This window comes from Mesoplodon densirostris, chromosome 9 (assembly GCF_025265405.1).
Source record: "Mesoplodon densirostris isolate mMesDen1 chromosome 9, mMesDen1 primary haplotype, whole genome shotgun sequence".
Classification (NCBI taxonomy): Eukaryota; Metazoa; Chordata; class Mammalia; order Artiodactyla; family Ziphiidae; genus Mesoplodon; species Mesoplodon densirostris.
The window spans coordinates 101,439,926-101,464,344 of record NC_082669.1 but is presented as its reverse complement, the minus strand read 5'-3'; the positions used below and the strand labels follow the sequence as shown (position 1 = coordinate 101,464,344).

General features: G+C 38.7%; 1 protein-coding gene across 3 annotated transcripts in view; it reads right to left on the bottom strand.

Moving 5' to 3' along the window:
• AGK (acylglycerol kinase) overlaps positions 1-24,419 on the bottom strand; it is an 87,654-nt gene that overhangs the window by 19,820 nt on the left and 43,415 nt on the right. For all 3 annotated transcript variants that reach the window (XM_060108219.1, XM_060108220.1, XM_060108221.1), the window contains 5 exons: positions 21,744-21,836; positions 19,999-20,031; positions 18,569-18,663; positions 13,148-13,217; positions 130-209 (listed from right to left, as the gene is read on the bottom strand). In XM_060108219.1, coding sequence (XP_059964202.1) covers positions 130-209; positions 13,148-13,217; positions 18,569-18,663; positions 19,999-20,031; positions 21,744-21,836 — 371 coding nt within the window. The remainder of the gene's footprint in view (positions 1-129; positions 210-13,147; positions 13,218-18,568; positions 18,664-19,998; positions 20,032-21,743; positions 21,837-24,419) is intronic.

The following is a 24,419-nucleotide window of genomic DNA, read 5'->3' as shown; positions in this document are numbered from 1 at the left end:
CGACCTCTGCTATTCACACATAATTCAACCGCACTAACTCCTAGATCACTACATATTGAAACCGCAAAGACAGGGAGAGAATAAGAAGGTGTCTTAAAATCACCACCCGTTAATACAGTGCCCCTTTACTTGCTAACTGAGACGCCAGCTTCTCGGAAGGATCCCCATCGGAGGCCGGTCAGTGCAAACACAGGCTGTTCCTTTTCACCCTGGAAGTGAAACACATTTAAGTTAAATTCATGACGACAATAACTTGGAACTCTCGACAGGTAAGTAACCAGCAAACGTTCATGGCCTACGTTTAATCAAACCAAAATTCTAAAAGGGATGTTCCAAATTTAAGAAATTAATTCTGTGAGTGCTCAGTAGAAGTACTTAAATAAACTGTCCTGTAAAATGAAGCTAACTTTTATGTATTAGGCCTCACGAATCCGCTGGCAAGAAAACATAGTATCATACTTCAGACTGTAATCATTATGCTGATTCTTGGACCAATTAGTCAGGTCAGCCAGAATTTCTTCTCCCTCTTATACTTGTCCAAGGCAAAGATAAGTTAAAGCCTGTGCTCTCTGTGGAGGGCCAAGAGCTATCAAGGAAGATCAGCGTCCTGGTATGTACTCCAGAATGTTTCACTTGGATATCTGAAAATACAGCCAGATATTTGTCATAACAGATCAGGATGAAAAGTGATTTGGATTTAGTCCAGTGCTTTATGGCCAAATACTGCATATTATAATCAGCAAGCTTCTAATAAGTCAGTGAGTTTATTTAGCAATATATAGAAAACACACAATTGAGCCACTGCCTTCAAGAGTTTATACTTCATGATGGGCTTTCCTATATGAAAATATATACACCAGGATTCTGAAAGGGACTTTCCTGGTAGCTCAGAATTGTAGCTAAAGCCCAAGGGTACCCACATTCTAAAGAGAGCTGCCAAATGCCAGACACAACTCCACAGAATTTGCTAAACAGGCACAGAACCAGCTCGGTTTCCACCATGCCATCATTAGAACCAGTGTAAACAGAAGATTAGGAACTGGAGGAGAATCCTTGGCACTGTAAGTTGTTGGCCTAGAGAAAGTGTCTAAGTCTTCTAAGGAGAGGTGGTCCTTCCCCGCTCAGTCCCACTTTCACTCCTGTTCCCGCTACACTGAAACCAGTGAGGGTTTTCTAGGCAAATCACACATGAATAGGGCCAGCCTACCAGTAAAAGACACTGGCCTCTCATTCCTTGGTTGTGTATCTGTTGAAGATTTCCTTTTCTGCTCTCTCCACCTGCTTAAGCAAGAGAAGGAGGAGCTAGAGGGAAATGGCAGTGCAAAGAGGTGATGGTAAGGTAACCCATTACTGGCACAGCAAGGATGTATTAGTCTCCTGGGTGCCTAGTGCCTACTGTGGAAGACAGCAGGGCTTGAGCCATCCTGACTATACTAAGCTAATCATTCATTCATTCATTTTTTTTCATGAATCGTCATTAACGGATATATATTATATATTAGGAACTAGTGATAAAAAATGTCCTCAAAGAGCTCAAGGTATAATGGGGGGTAGAAAGACACAGACAATAACAACACAAGGCAGTAGGTTCAAAGAACAGAGATGTGTATCAAGTATTATGAAAGTACAGAGCAGGTGCAACTGTATAGTGAGTGAGGGAGCCAAGGAGATGGATGGTCAGGGAAAACACAATGTAAGTTTTAAGACAAACCATAAATTTTAAAGAATAAGGTAAAATCTGAACAGACTGATTACTAGTAAGGAGACTGAATCAGTAGAAACCTCTCAACAAACAAAAGTCCAGGACCAGACAGTTTTACTGGTAGATTTTACCAAACATTCAAAGGAGAATTAATACCAATCCTTTTCATACTCTTCCAAAAAACAGAAGAGGAAGGAATTCTTCCAAATTGATTTTTTGAGGCCAGCATTACCCGATACCAAAACCAGACAAGGACAATACAAGAAAACAAAATTAGGACAATACAAGAAAACAAAATTAAAGGCCAATATTCCTGATGAACATAGATGCAAAAACCCTCCACAAAATATTAGCAAACCAAACTCAACCATACATTAAAAGGATCAGACACCATAAATCAAGTAAGATTTATTCCACGGATGCAAGGATGGTTCAACATCTTCAAATCAGTCAGTATGATATGCTACATCAACAAAATGAAGGATGAAAATCATATGATCATTTCACTAGATGCAGAAAAATTATGTGATAAACTTCAACACTGATTTACGATAAAAACTCTCAACAAAGTGGGTATAGAGGGAACATACCTCAACATAATAAAAGGCCATATATGACAAGACCATAGCTTACATCCTACTCAACAGTAAAAAGCCTTTCCTCTAAGATCTTGAACAAGAAAGATGCCTACCCTTACCACTTTTATTCAACATAGTATTGGAAGTGTTAGGGCAATTAGGTAAGAAAAAGAAAGGCATCCAAATTGGAAGGGAAGAAGTAAAACTATCATGATTTACAGAAGACATGACAGAACTAATAAATTCAGTGAAGTTGCAGGATACAAAATCAATACACAAATATCTGTGGCATTTCTATACACTAATAACAAACTATCAGAAAGAGAAAGAAAACAATCCCATTTACATCAAAAATTGCATCAAAAAGAATAAAATATCTAGGAGTAAATTTAACCAAGAAGGTGAAATTGAAAACTACAAGACATTAATGAAAGAAATTGAAAATGAGAAGATATTCTATGCTTCTGGATTGGAAAAATTAATGATGTTCAAATGTCCATACTACCAAAAGCAATCTACAGATTCACTGCAATCCCTACCAAACTTCCAAAGACATTTTTCAAAGACATAGAACATATAATCCTAAAATTTGTATGGACCCACAAAGAAACACTGAACAGCCAAAGCAATCCTGAGAAAGAAGAAAAAAGCTGGAGGTATCATACTCCCTGATTTCAAACTATAATACAAAGCTATAGTGATTAAAGCTGCATGGTACTATCATAAAAACAGACACATAAATCAACAGAACAAACAGCCCAGAAATAAACGCACACATATATGGTAAATTAATTTATAACAAAGGAGCCAAGAATATACAATGGGGAAAGGACATCTCTTCAATAAATGATGCTAGGAAAACTGTGGAGAGTCACATGCAAAAGAATGAAACTGGACCACTATCTTACACCACATAAAAAGATTAATTCAAAATGGATGAAAGACTTCAATATAAGACCTAAAACAATAAAGCTCCTAGAAGAAAACATAGGGGGTAAGCTTCCTGGCATAAGTCTTGGCAATGATTTTTAAATCTGACACCAAAAGCAAAAGCAACTAAAGCAAAAATAAATAAGTGGGGCTACATCATACTAAAAACCTTCTGTTCAGCAAAAGAAACCATCAACAAAATAAAAAGGCAACCTACTGAATGGGAGAAAATGTTTGCAAATCATATATCTGATAAGGGGGTAATATTCAAAATATATAAAGAACTCATATAACTCAACAGGAAAAAAAAAAAGCAATCCACTTGAAAAATGGGCAAAGCATAGAAACAGACATACTGATGCCCAGCATCATTAATCATCAGAGAAAGGCAAATGAAAACCACAATGAGATAATACCTCACACTATTAGAATGGCTATCATCAAAAAGACAAGAAAAAACAAGTATTGTTGAGAATGTGGAGAAAAGGGAAACTTTGTGCATGCTGGTGGGAATGTAAATTGGTGGACCCACTATGGAAAACAGGATGGAAGTTCCTCAAAGACTTAAAAATAGAGCTACCATGTGATCCAGCAATTCCACTTCTAGGTATTTATCCAAAGAAAACACAAAGCGTTAACTAAAAGATATATGCAACAGACACTGCAGAAACACAAAGCATTATTAAGAGACTACTACAAGCAACTCTATGCCAGTAAAATGGACAACCTGGAAGAAATGGACAAATTCTTAGAAAGGTATAACCTTCCAAGACTGAACCAGGAAGAAATAGAAAATATGAACAGACCAATCACAAGTAATGAAATTGAAACTGTGATTATAAATCTTCCAACAGGGGCTTCCCTGGTGGCGCAGTGGTTGAGAGTCCACCTGCCGATGCAGGGGACACGGGTTCGTGCCCCGGTCCGGGAGGATCCCACATGCCGTGGAGCGGCTGGGCCTGTGAGCCATGGCCACTGAGCCTGTGCATCCGGAGCCTGTGCTCCGCAACAGGAGAGGCCACAACAGTGAGAGGCCCTCGTACTGCAAACAAAAACAAACAAAACAAAACAAAACAAAAAATCTTCCAACAAACAAAAGTCCAGGACCAGATGGCTTCACAGGTGAATTCTGCACAACATTTAGACAAGAGCTAACACCCATCCTTCTCAAACTCTTCCAAAAAACTGCAGAGGAAGGAACACTCCCAGACTCATTCTATGAGGCCACCATCACCTTGATACCAAAACTAGACAAACATACTAGAAAAAAAGAAAATTACAGACCAAAATCACTGATGAATATAGATGCAAAAATCCTCAACAAATTACTAGCAAACAGAATCCAACAACACGTTAAAAGGATCATGCACCATGATCAAGTGGGATTTATCCCAGGGATGCAAGGATTCTTCAATATACGCAAATCAAGCAATGTGATACACCATATTAACAAATTGAAGAATAAAAACCATATGATCATCTCAATAGATGGAGAAAAAGCTTTTGACAAAATTCAACACCCATTTATGATAAAAACTCTCCAGAAAGTGGGCATAGAGGGAACCTACCTCAACATAATAAACACCATATATAACAAACCCACAGCCAACATCATTCTCAATGGTGAAAAGCTGAAAGCGTTCCCTCTAAGATCAGGAACAAGCCACTATTATTCATCATAGTTTTGGAAGTCCTAGCTACGGTAATCAGAGAAGAAAAAGAATAAAAGGAATATAAATTGGAAAAGAAGAAGTAAAACTGTTACTGTTTGCAGATGACATGATACTATACATAGAGAATCCTAAAGATGCCACCAGAAAACTACTAGAGCTAATCAATGAATTTGGTTAAGTTGCAGGATACAAAATTAATGCATAGAAATCTCTTGCATTCATATACACTAACAACGAAAGATCAGAAAGAGAAATTAAGGAAACAATCCCATTCACCATTGCAACCAAAAGAATAAAACACCTAGGAATAAACCTGCCTAAGGAGGTAAAAGATCTGTACTCAGAAATCTATAAGACACTGATGAAAGAAATCAAAGATGACACAAACAGATGGAGAAATATACCACGTTCTTGGATTAGAAGAATCAATATTGTGAAAGTGACTATACTACCCAAAGCAATCTACAGATTCAATGTAATCCCTATCAAATTACCAGTGGCATTTTTTACAGAACTAGAACAAAAAATCTTAAAATTTGTATGGAGACACAAAAGACCCCGAATAGCCAAAGCAGTCTCGAGGGAAAAAAAACAGAAATGGAGGAATCAGACTCCCTAACTTCAGACTATACTACAAAGCTACAGTAATCAAGACAATATGGTACTGGCACAAAAAGAGAAATATAGATCAATGGAACAGGATAGTAAGGCCAGAGATAAACCCACACACCTACGGTCAACTAATCTATGACAAAGGAGGCAAGGATATACAATGGAGAAAAGACAGTCTCTTCAATAAGTGGTGCTGGGAAAACTGGACAGCTACATGTAAAAGAATGAAATTAGAACACTCCCTGACACCATACACAAAAATAAACTCAAAATGGATTAGAGATCTAAATGTAAGACTGGACACTATAAAACTCTTAGAGGAAAACATAGGAAGAACACTCTTTGACAGAAATCACAGCAAGATCCTTTTTGATCCACCTCCTAGAGTAATGGAAATAAAAACAAAAATAAACAAATTGGACCTAATGAAACTTAAAAGCTTTTGCACAGCAAAGGAAACTACAAACAAGACAAAAGACAACCCTCAGAATGGGAAAATATTTGCAAACGATTCAATGGACAAAGGATTAATCTCCAAAATATATAAACAGCTCACGCAGCTCAATATTAAAAAAACAAACAACCAAATCCAAAGATGGGCAGAAGAGCTAAATAGACATTTCTCCAAAGAAGACATACAGATGGCCAAGAAGCACACGAGAAGCTGCTCAGCATCACTAATTATTAGAGAAATACAAATCAAAACTACAATGAGGGGCTTCCCTGGTGGCGTAGTGGTTGAGAGTCCGCCTGCCAATGCAGGGGACATGGGTTCGTGCCTCGGTCCGGGAAGAGCCCACATGCCACGGAGCAGCTGGGCCCGTGAGCCATGGCCACTGAGCCTGCATGTCCGGAGCCTGTGCTCCGCAACGGGAGAGGTCACAACAGTGAGAGGCCCGCATACCACACACACACACACACACACAAAAAAAAACTACAATGAGGTATCACCTCACACCAGTTAGAATGGGCATCATCAGAAAATCTACAAACAACAAATGCTGGAGAGGCTGTGGAGAAGAGGGAACCCTCTTGCACTGTTGGTGGGAATGGAACAATATGGAAAACAGTATGGAAGTTCTTTAAAAAACTAAAAATAGAATTACCATATGACCCAGCAATCCCACTACTGGGCATATACTCTGAGAAAACCATAATTCAAAAAGACACATGCACCCCAATGTTCACTGCAGCACTATTTACAATAGCCAAGTCATGGAAGCAACCTAAATGTCCATCGACAGACGAATGGATAAAGATGTGGTACGTATATACAATGGAATATTATTCAGCCACAAAAAGGAATGAAATTGGGTCATTTGTAGAGACGTGGATGGACCTAGAGACTGTCATACAGAGTGAAGTAAGTCAGAAAGAGAAAAACAAATATCATATATTAATGCATATATGTGGAACCTAGAAAAATGGTACAGGTGAACCGGTTTGCAGGGCAGAAATAGAGACCCAGATGTAGAGAACAACCTATAGACACCAAGGGGGGAAAGTGGTGGTGGGGGTGGTGGTGGTGGGATGAATTGGGAGATTGGGGTTGACATATATACACTAATATGTATAAAATGGATAACTAATAAGAACCTGCTGTATAAAAAAAATTTAAATAAAAAAAAAGATACATGCACCCCCATGTTCACTGCAGCATTAATTACAATAGCCAAGATATGGAAACAACTTAAGTGTCCATCGACAGATGAATGGATAAAGAAACTGTGGCACGCACACACACACGCATGCACGCACACACACACAGACTCAGGAATATTATTTAAGCATAAAATAGAATGAAAACTTGCCATCTGGGACAACATGGATGGACCTTGAGGGCACTGTGCTAAGTGAAGTAAGTCAGAGGAAGACAAATACTGTATGATCTCTCTTATATGTGCAATCTAAAAAAACAAAAAATAACAACAACAAAGAAAACAAGCTTACAGATGATACAGAAGACAGATTGGTGGTTGACAGAGGCAGGGAATAGGGGGTGGGAGGAATTTTTTTAATGCAGTCTAACTGTTTTTTGATCCAGCATTTATATGTATGTGTCTCTGTATCTATATCTATATCTGTATAATTCCTGGATTCATTCTTTTATCTATTCATTATAATTTTTGCAGATCAACCTAGGAGGTTCCCAAGAGTGAGCTAAGCGCTATATAGTTTTGAAAGACAAGGAACAAGGCTGAATCATACAGTACTGGACTAGGGAAGATGCATGCTAATTAAAAAAAGAGAGAGAAATCAGGTCCCTTGAGGAAGGACACTATATTACAGTAATAAGTGCATACTATAGTGATTTCCCCAGTCCTTTCCCAAAAAGGAAAACTATATAAAGCATCTAGATTGGGGAGGGTGGGAAGAAAGTAGAGAGAAAGAAAAGGAACGAGGGGAAAGGGTGCTCTAGCCTAAGGGAGAGAATTAACACTATGTGAATAGTTTGCTGTATAAATGGGAACATTTCCCAAATGTTTCTTAAGATGTTAAGTGTTACAGCTGATGATGATGATGATATGATGATGATGATGATGATGATAGAAGATTCCATGTTGAAATAAGTTGGGAAATATCAAACTTATTTGGTTTGAAAGAAGTTATGTTTACTGCAATTCTTTTTAGAGTCTTTAATATGTTAATGTACATTATAAATTTCCAAAAGAAGAAATACAATATACAGCTTTCCTGAGTTGTTAACTGTTCAGCCTTTCTCTGAGAAGACATCTTGCATAAGTAATATTCCTTAGGGAAATGCTGTTCTAAAGCATGTAGTGGAAGCAAGAAGTGCTGAGCTAAGTACTCAAGATTTCCTGACTGGTGCTCTAAAACCATTTTCCCTTTCTTCATGTAGGGGGAAGAATTTTGGGACTCTTCTGTTAAGATTAACCGAAAAGCCTTGCAACCTTAAGGTTCCACGGAATTGAGTTGCTATGTTCCAGCATGGGGTAGGAAAGGAGTGTGAAGAATGTGAAGAGTCTAGAAAAGCAGATGGGCACGGAGCCCTCAGGATTCAGCAGAGGCCTGAGGGTCAGTAGTGGAGACACCAGTCCCAGTTGGAGGACACACAAGCACAGGAAAAATAAGCAAGGTCAGCTGAACAGAGTGGAAGCCAACAGACAAAGCACCACTGTATCTTAGGCCAGTGAAGTTCTGGGCGATAGTCAGATTATGAGATGGAGAGATCAGACAACAGGAACAGATACTGTACAGAAAGACAGGCACACAGCCAGACCTTAGCAGCAAAGGAGGTAAGCTGCTCCAAGTCAGAGGCTCCCCTGGACAGAGTAAATCCCTGCGGGGAAACGGCCTCATGCTCTGGAGAGGAAAACAACTGGGAGAGCTGGTTGGAACAGAATTTAAGGAACAGTGACAAGAAAACGATCCTGGTCAACTAGACAACCGCCCGATCTATGGATTTTAGGGATTTTAGATGAAGAAAAAGAATCAAGGCAGAAGGAGCTCAGGAGCAGCTTTAAGCATTGTTGTATGAGAATGATCAGAGCTGGGGCTTTAACAGAAGGAAGTCAGGAATGAAAGACAGGGGAATGGGGGAGAGTCTCACTCTCACCACCTTCCCTATCTTCCTCATTTGGTTCTGGGTTGGCAGGGTCTGAGTTGAACTGAGAGACCAAGAAGAAAGAACTAGGAAGAATTCCATAAATCTTTACAGTAGTTACTTTAAACTCAAGTTCCAGGCATTGTAGAATGTCCACATGGGAAAACTGCCCTTTAAAAATCATGTGACAGGCCAAGAGTGATCCCACCTAGACAAAGCAGTGAAGGAAAAAGCAATGGACTGTAAGACAGAAAATCCTTATTCTACTTCTGTCTACAGCACAACTAGTCATATGATCAGATAACCCTTTTTTAAAAATCTGTCCAATGAAGATACTAATACACATCTTGCCTCCCTCGCTGAGTTAGAAGTCCTAAGGAGATGCGAACTCACGCTATACAATGAAAACATAAAGCACTATTATAGCTTCCAAGGACTATTTCCTTTATTTTTGCAGAATCTTACATTATATGTTTAATTGTGTTTCAGTTTATTTTTTAAAAGAAGAGGAATCTGGTATCAGGCTTCATCTGCAATGCTTTTCACCACATTCTGAAAGCAATTTCCAGAAACAAAGAAAAAAGAGAAGACAAATTCAGCCTAGCTGGGTGCCTCAGAAACTACAGTAGAGGCTACTGTACTATGTTTTCTAGGAATTGATTTTAAAAGTTTTCTGCTTCCTGGGGTGTGTTACCAATATACAGAGCCTGTGGTAAATTTGATACTGGTTTCATCAATTCACAGAATCAGTATATTTGAAAGAAAAAGATAAAGGAGACAAGAGACATTTAAATGCAAGCACAGTCAAGAATGTTCAGTTAAAGCCTAATTACTCTGGAATGTATTACTTCTCACACATAAAGAAGAAGCAGTAAATCACTCAAGTTATTAAGAGATCTACCCTGATTCACTCCTTTGACAGCAACAATACTTTAAAATAATGGATGCTGACCTGTAGTCTCTTTTCCAGGCTAACATTCCTTTCAGCACATTTTGTGAAAACGATTAAGCTTTATTAGATGCTAAAGAATCAACTGCAACTTAAATTGCTTTTATCCTGACCAACAAGGTCATGGTGGAGAGTCCAGATATCACTGCATAAAGCACAAAGGAAAATAAAAGGGAAATGGGTTGCAAGCTCACGGGTTCATCAACCGTAAACGTGCATATAGCAAATGCCATATAACTAGGAATGACATTTTAGGATTGAAGTTTGGAATCATGACACAGTACGGAGGCTTCTTTCACAGATACTAGGAAACTTGCATGAATATAAAATGTGCATAGCCTTTGGAGGACAACCTGAATGTAGCTGGTACATTCTAAGGCTAAACCTGAGTAAAGTACGCAGGATTCACTGTTTATAGGATTATTTGGCTTTACGGCTCAGCCTTCTTAGGAACCTGCCTTTTCCAGGGGGAAAAAGAAGAAATTTAGATGAAGAAGGAATAGATACTTAACTACCATCAAGCGAGAATATCTTTTCCCTAGGAATTAAACCCTTTTTAGAGAGAAGATTCTGATCAGGAATCAGGAATGGCTACTGGGTCTTCTTCCCTCCAAAAGTTTAATATTGGTAAGATGTCAAACCAAAAAACCTTTTATACGTGCAATGAACACCATATTTACCTCTCACCCAGCTTCACCAGGCCAACATTTCCCCACATTAGCCTTATCTCTGTGTGTATAGTTTGTAGTATTGTTAAATCATTTGCAAATAAATTGCAGGCTTCATCACCTTTCACTCCTAAATATTTCAGCATGTATCTCCCAAGAACAAGGACATACACAGACATAACCATAACACCACTGTCACTCTCAAGAAATCTCACACTGGCATATGACATCTAATATATCATCCATATTAAAATATCTCTGATATCTTTTATGGCTGACACTGTTTTTCATTTTTCCAGTCCAGGATCTCGTACTGGACTTCATTATGATATTTCTTTAGTTTCCCTTAATCTTGAACAGACTGTCTTCTTTTAGATTTCATGACATTGACTTTTTTTTTTTTACAGAGAGGTCAAGTGACTTGCCAGAGATTATATAAGAAAGATGGCTATGTTAACTGACAGATTTAAGAGATCCAGGGGGGATCCAGAATGGTTGCAAGGTTTTTTAGAATGAGTGACTAGACCCTTGAGAAGGTTGGGAAGGTTTTGGAGAAGGAAGAAACTAAATTTAATAATAAGTTTAATGAATAGAGAATCAAATTTAAGGCAGGAATTCGATTCATCAATCTAGTTCATCACTTTATAGAGGAGAACACTGAGGCTCTGAGGCGTTATACAGTTTGTCCAAGAGCATCTCTCTGGGATGGATCCATGTTAAGAGGAAAGTAGAATATGTGAGTGATAATACAAATATTCTGTGGGAAACTGGAGAGGAGCTTGGGTACCACCTAGTCAGCAGATGACTCTCCCCAGACTGCCTGGACAGCTCACGAGTTCACTAGAAAGATCATCGGCGAAGGGATGTGCCCAGAGCACTGTACCGACATTGACATTTTTGAAGAAGCCAAATCAATGGTTGTTTTTAGAATGTCCTATAATTTGGATTTGTTTTCTCATTGTTAGATTCAGTTAGATTAAGACTCATGTTTTGGGCAGAAAACTACATAGGTGATGTTGTATTCTTCTTGATACATCACATCAGGAGGCAGATAATGTCCATCTGTCCCATTATTGGTGACGCTGTTTGATCACCTGGTTAAGGTGGTGTATGCTAGATCTCTCTACTATAAAGGTACTTTTTCCCTTTGTAATTATTAAGTAACTTGTGATAATTTGAGACTGTGTGGATATTTGTTTCTCAACGACCTTTTATCCAATGTGTGTAGCATCCATTGATGATCCCTGTTTGAATTAGTGATTTCATTAGTGATTGCCAAATGGTCATTCTCTAACTCTGTCTTATCTTATACATTTACAATTTGGCAATTCTTCTGTAACATAACTATAGATTCATCATTTTTATTTAATGTATTATAATCCACTAGCATTATTCTTTTTGAGGTTCAAACCAGCCCAAAATTGGCCAATAGGGTACCATCATGCTGGCTCCTACTTTGTGTTGTCTTCATTAGTTTTTGAGTAGTTCTTTGCCTTATTCTTGCCCTGACTCTGAAAGACATCTTTTCACAGAATCCTGTTAAGTTTTATTAGGGAATGGTATTTAGAGACCAAAATCTGGATGCCAGATATGCTCATTGCTGTTGGGTGTCACTGCCTTTAGGCCCCTTCAGTGGGCAAAATGAGCAAATATCTCTCTAGAATAATTCATGAGTTCATCTACAAATCAGTGAGAAAATGTTAGACAACCCAATAGAAAAATGGGAAGTTCTGCTCCTCTCTAGGATGCAGGAAGCAACAAAGAACATTGTTCCCACCCTAAAAATGAGGAAAAGCCTGATAATCTACAGAATCATAATTATTCTTAAGCCCATCAGAGAGCTGACAATGCAAGCCAACCAAGTAACCTGAATTCCAAAGAGAAGGCCCTCCAAAAGACAGATGGGTCACGAGAAAGGTTTTGCCTTTGGCAGAGCATGAGATAGAGAGGTGGCCACCATGCAAACAGGTGAGACGAAATCAGGTGCTGTTCTAAGTGCGTTATATTTATTAGCTCTTTTAATACTCAAAACAACCATATAAAACAGAAAAATTACTTGTGGGCCAAAGGTAATCAGAGGAACTAAAAATCATGATACAACTATACTGAGAGGTGATACAGAGGACTTCTGATAAGAGGCCAAGAGATAAGGTCTAAAACTGATAAACCAAAAAGTAGTATTATATACTTAAACTGAATTATACACCTAAAAATGGTTCTGATCGTAAATTTCATGTTTTGTGGGGTTTTTTTTTTTACCACAATTTTAAAAAGTAGCATCACGAGCATACTAATTAGTGATAACTAGAACAAACAGGTAAAATTATCTTCTCTGGGGGCTTATACTTCAGATAGGAAAGGGTAAGAAGAGGGACAGTTGTTTTCCTTATAATCTTATTTGAACTACTACATTTTTTTAAAGTGTGTATTACTTTGTTAATTTTTTCAAACTCTGATGAAAAGATCTTACCTTGATCTGCAAGACATCAAGTGGAACTGTCTCTCCTTTCACAACGGCAAGTGTAGCATCTGTAATATGTCTAAAAGATAACAATAAGGAAATGATCATGTTGTGAAAAATAAGCAACATCTCCCCCAACACACACACACACACACACACTCAACCACACTCCTACCCAGAGTACTAATAGCTGGGTCAAGAAAAAGACAAATTCCTTCAAAATACTCCAAGAAAGCAGAACAAAGGTGTATAAAAGAATTACTGATACAAATCTAGTGGAAGGCTCTGATACAGACTCAAAGAGAAGGCTTTGGCAAAGAGAAGTTTATACAAGGCACCAAACATTTATTTACCTCACATTTATTGAGTCTCTACATTGTGTCTGACTTTTATCACTGGAAAATATGATAAATAAATAATAATACAACATCTTTCATTCATTGTAAGAGCATGAAAGTCAAGCACTTCAAAAACCATATTCCTTTTTACTCTAATAATCTGAAGGATAGCTAAAGGACAGGATTTGCTGGAGTTACCTTAGCAAAATATAATAAATCCCCAAAATATACACATTAACTCCAATGCTTGGATTACATTCTGGGTTCCCTAGGAAGCAAGTTGAAACTTAAGAAACAGCTTACTTTACTTTTTCATATTTCTCTATCAACATATCTTTATCCCATTTTCCCTCCAATACAGTTGCTATCTGGGAAGTAGGCATCAGTTTAGAAAATGAGATTCAATTTAGGAGAAAGCAAGACACGTGATCACCAGTTTAGATTAATTTGATATGAATACATTAATTTCAAAGGAAGTTATTAGAAAGAATCCTAAAGCTTTGTGCTTGCTCTAAGTAGTACCTAGCACATTAAGAGGTTTAAGAAGTGCTTTTGAGATGCTGACCTTTAAAAAATGTTCCAACTGAAAAATGCCTTTTTCTATTAATTTTTTTCAAAATTCCTTGGCAGAAGATGGTTAAAATGCAACCTTAAATTTATCACTCTCCAGCAATAATTGAAAGTTCTAAATAAAGCAGCACTGTAGCACGAAACAGCTATTTTTTAGGATTATTTATCTGCAACATTCCAAATTCAAAATTCCTTTTTCTCCTGTAGTAATTATGGTACAACAAATCTTGACAGCAATGCAAAAAGCAAAGCCTTGTTCTTTTAAGTAGCCTCAGGCATCTGCCATGTTAAGAGGTCTACAAAATTATGAACCCAGGGCAGACTGACTTAATTATCTAAGAGCCCTGGGGCATGCTTATAAATTAAGTTTTATAAATCTTTAAATTATAAATAGAAGCAGCAACAACATTAGTTTAACTACAGGGAAAATTAGCCCCTAAAAAACTGAAGGCTATCTAAGATCTTGAGGGCAGCCACACTGCATAGACACTGGCTTTTGGATAGGTGAGGTGTTCTCTAAGGGACATGTCCTACCTCGGCATCACTGGCATATCTGGTAATGCTGGCAAGCAGTTCTAATAATCTATGCTGACAGGGGGAAAGACTAGCTATCTAAAGTAACCAAGACCCAAACCAGATAGGATTTGTCTCAGATAAGAAAAAATGTTTAATTCATTGTTTGTCATATTTATAGCCCCTCAGAAATTCTAAACTGGGAAAAAAATATGGCAAACTGAAATGCCGTATTAGGCTGCAGGATGATTGGTAAAGAGCTGAACACTCCCCATCAGACTAAGGCTTGAAGCATGAGAGACGTTTTAATAAAGGCCTGATATATGTCTATGCTTATGCCTGGTGTTTGATATATGGAGCAAGGTTTTTATCTAAAAAAAAAAAAAAAAAGTTAAAAGATAAAAGATGACTCCTAAAACTACAACAGCAAAAATAAATCCACAAAACCAGCCTATTCAAAATCCCAAAGCAGAACTGGACAGCCACATGCAAAAGAAGGAAACTAGACCACTAGCTTACACCATACACAAAGATTAGCTCAAAATGGAGTAAAGAATTGAATGTAATAAGACCTGAAACCATAAAACTTCTAGAAGAAAACATAGAGGGTAAGCTTCTTGACATAAGACTTGGCAATGATTTTTGAATCTAACACCAAAAGCAAAAGCAATAAAAGTAAAAATAAGTAAGTGGGGCTACATGATACTAAAAACCTTCTGTGCAGCAAAGAAAACCATCAACAAAATGAAAAGGCAACCTGGGCCTCCCTGGTGGCGCAAGTGGTTGAGAGTCCGCCTGCCGGTGCAGGGGATACGGGTTCGTGCCCCGGTCTGGGAGGATCCCATATGCCGCGGAGCGGCTGGGCCCGTGAGCCATGGCCGCTGAGCCTGCGCGTCCGGAGCCTGCGCGTCCGGAGCCTGTGCTCCGCAACGGGGGAGGCCACAACAGTGAGAGGCCCGCATACCGCAAAAAAAAAAAAAAAAAAAAAAAAAAAAAAAAAGAAAAGGCAACCTATTGAATGGGAGAAAATATCTGCAAATCATATATCTGGAAAGTGGTTAATATACAAAATATATAAAGATCTCATACAACTCAACAGAAAAAAAATCCACTTGAAAAATGGATAGATAATTGGAATCGACATTTTTCCAGAGAAGACATACAGATGTCCAACATGAAAAGATGCCCAGCATCATTAACCATCAGGGAAATGCAAATCCAAACACAATGAGAGGGCTTCCCTGAGGGCACAGTGGTTGAGAGTCCGCCTGCTGATGCAGGGGACACGGGTTCGTGCCCTGGTCCGGGAGGATCCCACATACCGCGGAGCGGCTGGGCCCGTGAGCCATGGCCGCTGAGCCTGCGCATCCGGAGCCTGCGCTCCACAATGGGAGAGGCCACAACAGTGAGAGGCCCGCGTACCGCAAAAAAAAAAAAAAAGAAAAGAAAACACAATGAGACATTACCTCACACCTGTGAGAATGGCTATTATCAAAAAGATAAGAAATAACAAGTATTGTAGAAGATGTGGAGAAAGGGAACCCTCCTGCACTGTTGCTGGGAATGTAAATTGGTGCAGCCACTATGGAAAACAGTATGGAGGTTCCTCAAAGAATTAAAAATGGAACTACCATATGATCCAGCAATTCCACTTCTGGGTATTTATCCGAAGAAAGCGAAAACACTAACTCAAAAGATATATGCACCCATGTTTGTTTTTCAGCATTATTTACAGTAGCTAAGATATGGAAACAAGCTAAGTGTCCGTTGACAGACGAATGAATAAAGAAGATGTGATATATATGTGAGATACATATATATACATTTGTGTGCACACACACACATACACTGGAATACTATTCAGCAATTAAAAAAGAATGAAATTTTGCCATCTGCAACAACACCGATGGACTTGGAGGGTATTATACTAAGTGAAGTAAGTCAGACAGAGAAAGACAAATACTGTATGATATCTTATATGGGGTGGCGTCTTTAAAAAAACAAAAAAAAACAAGGGACTTCCCTTGTGGCGCAGTGTTTAAGAATCCGCCTGCCAATGCAGGGGACATGGGTTCGAGCCCTGGTCCGAGAAGATCCTATATGCCACGGAGCGACTAAGCCCGTGCACCACAACTACTGAGCCTGCGCTCTAGAGCCTGCGAGCCACAACTACTGAAGCTGGTGCACCACAACTACTGAAGCCTGCGCTCTAGAGCTCGCCAGCCACAACTACTGAAGCCTGCACGCCACAACTACTGAAGCCTGCGCACTAGAGCCCATGCTCCACAACAAAAAGCCACTGTAACGAGAAGCCCGTGCACTGCGAGGAAGAGCAGCCCCCCCTTGCAGCAACTAGAGAAAGCCTGCGTGCAGCAACGAAGACCCAATGCAGCCAAAAAATAAATAAAATTAAATTAAAATTTAAAAAAATCAAGTTCATAGATGATACAGAGAACAAATTGATGGTTGTCAGAGGTGGGGTGTGGGAGGTTGGTAAAAAGGGTGAAGGGAGTCAAGTTATAAAATAAGTCAGTCATCGAAACAAAGACCCAACACAGCCAAAAGTAAATAAATAAATAAATAAATAAATTAATTAAAAAATAAGTCAGTCATGGGGATGGAACGTATAGCATGGCAACTAACGTTAATAATACTGTATTACATGTTTGAAAGTTTTTAAGAGAGTATATCTTAAAAGTTCTCATCACAAGGAAAAACAATTCTGTAACTATTGAATGGTGACAGATGTTAACTATAATTATTGTGGTGGCATACAAATATCAAATCATCGTGTTATACACCTGAAACTAATATGTTTTATGTCAACTATACCTCAATCTAAAATAAAAATCCCAAAGCAGAAAAAAAAAATCCAAAACAGAAAATCACCTGAGTATTATTATTGTTATTGATTCTAGAAGGTTATAACAAGAAATGTCTTGAGAAGATTTCAATTCATTCATTCAACAAATATTTTTTATTGACCTTCCCCAATGTATCACAAAGCTTAAAGATCAGGCAACTGACAATGAGAACCTGCCTGAAAATGATTTGTCCAAGATTATATATATATATATATATATATATATATATATATTTTTTTTTTTTTTTTTTTTTTTTTTTTTTGTGGTACGCGGGCCTCTCACTGTTGTGGCTCCCGTTGCGGAGCACAGGCTCCGGACGCACAGACTCAGCAGACACGCCTCACGGGCCCAGCTGCTCTGCGGCATGTGGGATCTTCCCTGACCGGGGCACGAACCCGTGTCCCCTGCATCGGCAGGCAGACTCTCAACCACTGCGCCACCAGGGAAGCCCCAAGATTATATTTTTAATCATTGTCAAAGCTACGACTCAAATTCAAGATTCCCATCTTCTTGAAAGACTAAATCTTTGTTTACATAATGCTTTTGAAAGAAAAGAGCAATAATAACAACTTGCCTGACTCCTGAGGACACTGTTAGATTCACAACAGTTTAATTTAATGTCAGGGCTGCACTACTTTCTCTGTCTACTTTATCCACACTGCCTTCTACTTTTGGCATTCCCTGAAGGATGTAACTATATTTGGTTGTTTTAGCTCCTTACATTATCAAGGTAATGGAGCCAAGGCTGCTGCTGGACCAGTCTCCACAGGGAACTTGCTATTTGTCATCATGCATACTTAAAGCAAACAAATGATCACTGCAAATGTCCTCACCAGAGAATCTTATAACACAAAAGCACACAAACAGTATGCTTGGGTCAGTGAAGCTATCTTCATAAGTGTCAGAAGGACATCGGTATTCATCTCCATACCTGACCTGAGGACTTCACATTAGATCACCAGGGTCCCACAACCCAACAGAGAAACTTCCCAATCAACCCAACGCTTGAACTCTGATCTCTTCCTCTTAATGATTTGAAGTTTCAGGCTATCAAAACTCAAAAAGAAAATTATATCACACGTGTGAATTTTCCATTCCCAGGCTCGCTCACCCACAAATGCTACCATCCCACATTGACAACCTACTGGACTTTGTTTCCACTTTCGGCAAAGAGTGTCTGACTCAAACTACTGGTCTGGCCCAGTGGGATAAATCCAATGGGAATCTTACTGAAGGTAGCCTGGCGGGGAAGAAAACAAGAGCAAAGTTTTATTGTTATGGTCAGAAAATGAGGTTGAACAGAGAGGCACAGGTGTGTCCACTACGACAAAGTAACTGACCCTGGGCCTGCCTCCCAGCCTTCCTTCCCACACCCCTAGACCAGCAACCAGGTAATACTGAGGAAGCAGGTTCTAGAACAAGGCAGTTCATGAAAACAACATACCTTCAAATTTGGAAGGAATATTTGGGTGCTCACTAATGGCAACTGGTTGAAAGAAATTTGGTTAAGAAAATGAGGGTCTTAGATATTAGATGAATGCATGATTGTGACAGACTGTGTATTATGTTGCCACACTATTTGACACAGTTGCAGATAGAATTCAACTAAAAATGTCTAACATTTGTACAGTGACTGAGGACAGGTGAAAGTGCCTTATAAACTACCTCAAGTATAAACAAGGCTAAGAGAATAAGCAAGGTCAAGTAGCAGAAGAATGACATAGTAGAGGACTTAATTAAAGGCCACAAATAAACAGATACCATAAGGTTCCTACAGATTATTCTGAGCTCAGGCTACTATTACCAAAGGGACTGGGAAGGATCTTCTTTCTTGTTGTTACTTATAAAATATTTTATCACACTTTTCTACAATAATTTAAAGTAATCTCACGAATACCCATGTACCCAAGACCCAGATTGAACAAATATTACATTTTGCCATATTTGCTTCAGAGTTTTAAGAGATAAAGTGATGCAGATACAATTCAAGTCCCTTCTCATCCTACACCCCTTTCCCTTCCCAGAGGAAGCCTTTATCGTGAGGTGGGTGTGATTCCTTTCCATCCACACTGTTAACCTTTTACTACATAGTTTAGGCATCTATTAAGAGTATCTTTGTTTTCTGAATTTTAAAACTTTGTAGAAATGCATAACATACTTTGGCAACCTGCCTTTTTTAATTGAATATTTTTTAGATTTACCACGTAGATATTTATAAACCTAGTTCATTCATTTTAACTGTTGTATGGCTTCCAATATAGGAATATACCACAATTTATTAATGAAGGAATCCTTTGAAGAAAAGATTCTATAAGGAAATTTTATATTTTAAACAACTCTTGGTAAAAGCCATTGGATACCCTGGATTCCCAAAGCAGAAAAGTCCACCATGAGTTAATAAAAGTGTTCCATTACATAGGCAGAAGTACTTTATTTTCTAAAATCCGAGGAAGCACAACTTGTGCCCCTGTTAAAATATAAAAAGGGGAGAAAGGGTAAAAGAAAGAAATAAAGAGAGATTAAAAGAACAGGAAAGTAAGAGTCAAAACGCAATTATTCTTATTTTAAAGCTCACCTCATCTGCTCTTCGAAGAACTCCAGTTATAACCTACAAATGTTTTAAAAAAATTATTATGAACAACTTGTATTTCCTTTATCATAAAAGAATTGGATTAAATTTTCATGGACCACAAGCTTGTTCCTGTTTTCTTCCTAGAAACTATGTCAAAAGAGGTATTGGCTCTTAAAGCACAAACGATTCTCCAGTAAGATCAGAGCTAGATTAGATTTTATTCTCCACCTAGGATCAATAGTACTATAAAGGCTAAGATAAAATAATTATAAAACTTCCACATTATATTAGTAAAATTACGTTTTAAGTTCTATAAGATGGGTATAAGTGTGATGTACACATCAATTATACTAAAGATCCTAGTTTCCTACTATGAAGTACACATATCGGAAAAAAAACAGCACTTTGTTACACTCAGAGAGAAGCCTGCTCTCAATACATGTTTCCTACTGATGAATATGAAGACAAGCTAGATTGTATTCCCTCTATAAAAAGACATTTTTAATTTGAATTTTTACTTAATTTATTTTTTATTTTTAAACTATAATACCCATGTCTTGTAAAAACTGTGAAAAATACCTGAAGAAAAAATACTTTCTCATAAAGCCACCAGGCATCATTAGTCAGTTGTTTATATTTTGCTATATTTCCCTCCAATTCTTTTTTTTAACCAGGGCATATTTTGATGACTAGATTATACCAGATACACAATTTGGTTTCTTTCTTAAAAACATTTTGTAAAGTCAAGGCAAAAGCCAATCTTCTCCCGCATCTCCTGCCTCACTGAGTTTCGGGATTACATGGGGCTGTCATGAGTTCCATTTCATTACTTTGTTGGCATGCTATCCGGATTCTTCACACTTCATTAAAAAGCCATAAACACAATTACAAGATCATTAGCACAGCCTTTTTAAAAGAAGCTTACTAAGGCTTACATGATTGCTAAGTCAAACACAGGACAGTGCCCTGTCCGCTGTTATAGCTCCTGGTCCCTGAACACCAATGAAACCACCAAAATAGAAGCAAAAGACAATGAGAAACAAGGTATGGATGTGACTTACGGTACACAGGATGGGGTGACTGAGTGGGAGGGGTACCTGCGCTGGGCCTTTTAGGGGTTTCCAATACATAATGTAGGTTCTAGTCTATTGCCCTGGAAAAGAAGAGCATTTCCAGGGCAATATACTTACTGTCCTTATTGGACCAAAGCAAGCATTAAGGAAATGGAATTGTAGAACAAAAGCAACGCATACATCGGAACGTGCAGACCTCTGCCTCTAAATGTACCATGAGGAAGTAACATTACATGGGATGGAAACGATGTGAGAATGGACAGATGCATTTTTTAAAAGGCAATTGTTATTTAAGTTTATTTTATAAGAAACCTTCCCATAATTGAAACAGTGATTCCCTAACAAACAGGGCTACTTCATAAGCATCTTCAAAATATAAAAAGCGTTTCACACCCAGCACCATTTTGTACCCTGTTTTATTCCATTTTATCCAACTTAAATATGATAAAACAAAAACCCTTCTATGTGCTGGGTATAGAATTTATACGAAGCAATGAAATAAAAGTGCATGAGAAAAATGTAATGCTGTACTTGTTTCAGAGAGAAACAATCCTAAAAAGAATGGATTACAAAGAAATAATTTCCTTAAATTTTAACCACTTTACGCCACTGCTCCAAGATCTAATTTCTATTTTCCTCCCTTTCAAATGGTTTCAAACAGAAGAGCGGCCACACCTCCTGCAAAGTCCCATCTCCTCCAGCAACAATGATCACATCTGTGTTTTCCAGCAGTTCCAGGAGCTTCTTAGCTTGGCCCTCATAATCTGTCTGCAATACAAAGGAAGCCTTTGGTAAATTTATCATCCTAGAGCCACAAGCCCAAAGGTCTAAAAATATGGGATATTTTCTTTAAAGTTTTACACTGAACCTTTTCTTAAATTCTACATAATTGATATACATGAAAAACTAAACAGCTATCAAAGCAACTATATATGGTTTTTATAGTTTTATATTTTTAGAGCTGGAAGGGACCTCAGAAACCATCTAGTCGGCTCCTTACTTTAAAAATAAAACTCAAACCTAGTAATTTGTCTCGGTTATACAGTCAGCTAGTTAGAGGAATCATTTCTAGTCCAGTGCAGGTTCTATTACATCATTTACCCAGTGACATTCATCTGCAAGCAGCAAGTCAAGTGTGTATGCAAATAAGGAGAAACAGATGTAATAAAAAGAGCACAGATTTGAGAGCCCAGGAGACCCAGATTAAATCCCAACTCTGCTACTTTTTAGCTGAATGGCCTTAAACTCTCAGGATCTTAATTTCCTTATCAATGAAATCATGTGTCCTGGAGGAAGGGAAAAGCGCTTCCCCCTAATACTGTTGGAAAGCAGTATGAAAAGCGACTAGCAAGGTAATTGTTCTTAACTGGCACTGTACTAATAAACGGTTACTGTGGTTTTGTTATGATTGTACATAAAGAAATATAGGCATGGCTCAAAGCAGTCACAAAATGGTGACTAAATGGTATGTAAGCCTCACCATTTGTATTGAGAATACCTCATTTCAGACACATATGTAGACTTAAATGAATGATCTAAGCCACCACCTCTAAAACCAAACACTGAATTTTAACAAATGTAATGCAACTAATACTGAAATAAGGAAACACTCTCTCCTGTTGACACTTTACTAGACACGCTAATAGCCAAAAATTAAAGATTTGGATGTCAGATGGGCTAAAGCACCTGGGCCACTAAGTCACAGTCAACACACAAAAAACGAAGTCCCTACACTAACACCATCTAATCTTATAATGAATGGTTCTACTTTTATCCTGAAAAATGAAATGACTGGCTTTGCAGTTATATATTTGTAAATATTTCTTTTTTTTTCTTACAGTTATCAGTTTATTAGAAAGGATTCAGATGAACAGACAAATGAAGAGGTACATGGGGCAAGGTGTGTGGGGAGCGATGTGGAGTCCCCAGGCCTCTCTGGGCACACCACCTCTCCCCAGATCTCCACAGGTTTACCAGCCCAGAAGCTCTCCAAATCCTGTCCTTCTGAGTTTTTGTGTCGGTTTCATTACATACCCATGGTTGATTAAATCATTGCCCTCTGGTGATTGAGCTCAATCAATCCAAATATTTCACTTTTTAAAAAAAGAATATAGGGACTTCCCTGGTGGCACAGTGGTTAGGAATCTGCCTGCCAATGCAGGGGACACGGGTTCTGAGCCCTGGTCCAAGAAGGTCCCACAGGCCGCGGAGCAACTAAGCCCGTGTGCCACAACTACTGAGCCCACATGCCACAACTACTGAAGCTTGCATGCCTAGAGTCCATGCTCCGTGGCAAGAGAAGCCCGTGCACCACAACGAAGAGTAGCCCCCACTCGCCTCAACTAGAGAAAGCCCGCGCACAGCAATGAAGACCCAACGCAGCCAAAAATAAATAAATATTTTTTAAAAAAAGAAAGAATATATGTTGATCCTGATTAAAAGGATGCTTTGTGAACACCCCAAAATAGGTGATCACTGGGAATCTGCACGGGTTCACCAAGAACAAGGCATTTCAGAGTATCCTCATCTTTGACAGATTACTAGATGAGAAGATCAGGAAATCCAGACAGACATTCTATTGGGTCTTCAGCAAGGCACCTGGCAAGTTATTTGATAATATCCTTGGGGACAAGGTGGAAATAGGTGAGAACAATATACTAGAATACAATTGGGTGAACTGATTACCAATTGAACGTCTACGTTCAAAGTAAGATGCTCAGTGGAGGGACATCAAATTGTAGGTAGATTCCTGGTGACATTTCTTTAGGGCTCTCCATTCAGCCTTTTCCTACACAACACTTTATCAACAACAGAGAGGAAAGGTAATTGACTGAATGCGTAAATGATAAAAACCTGACAATCTTGCCCCTCCTGACTTCTTCAGCCTCATCCTCTCTCCTGTCTCCCCTCGCTCATTCTCCTCCAACTACATTTGCCTCTCACTCTTCCTCAAGCCCCAAGTACACTCCTCTGCAGAGCCTTTGAATGTGCAGTGCGCTCAGCCTGGATGCTTTCCCCAACCTACCAGCATGACTCACCCATTTCCCCCACGTCTCTTCCAAAGGTCATCTTACCAGACTGGCCTTCCTTGGCCTCCGGAACTAAACTAACACCGCCATTATTCTTGGTCTCCTTACCCTGCTTGCTTTTTCTTCTCGGTTCTCATCACCATCTGACAAATCATATGTTTATTTGTATATGGGGGTTTTTTTTGTTTGTTTTTTGTGGTACGCGGGCCTCTCACTGTTGTGGCCTCTCCCGTTGCGGAGCACAGGCTCCGGATGCACAGGCTCAGCAGCCATGGCTCACAGGCCCAGCTGCTCCGTGGCATGTGGGATCTTCCCAGACCAG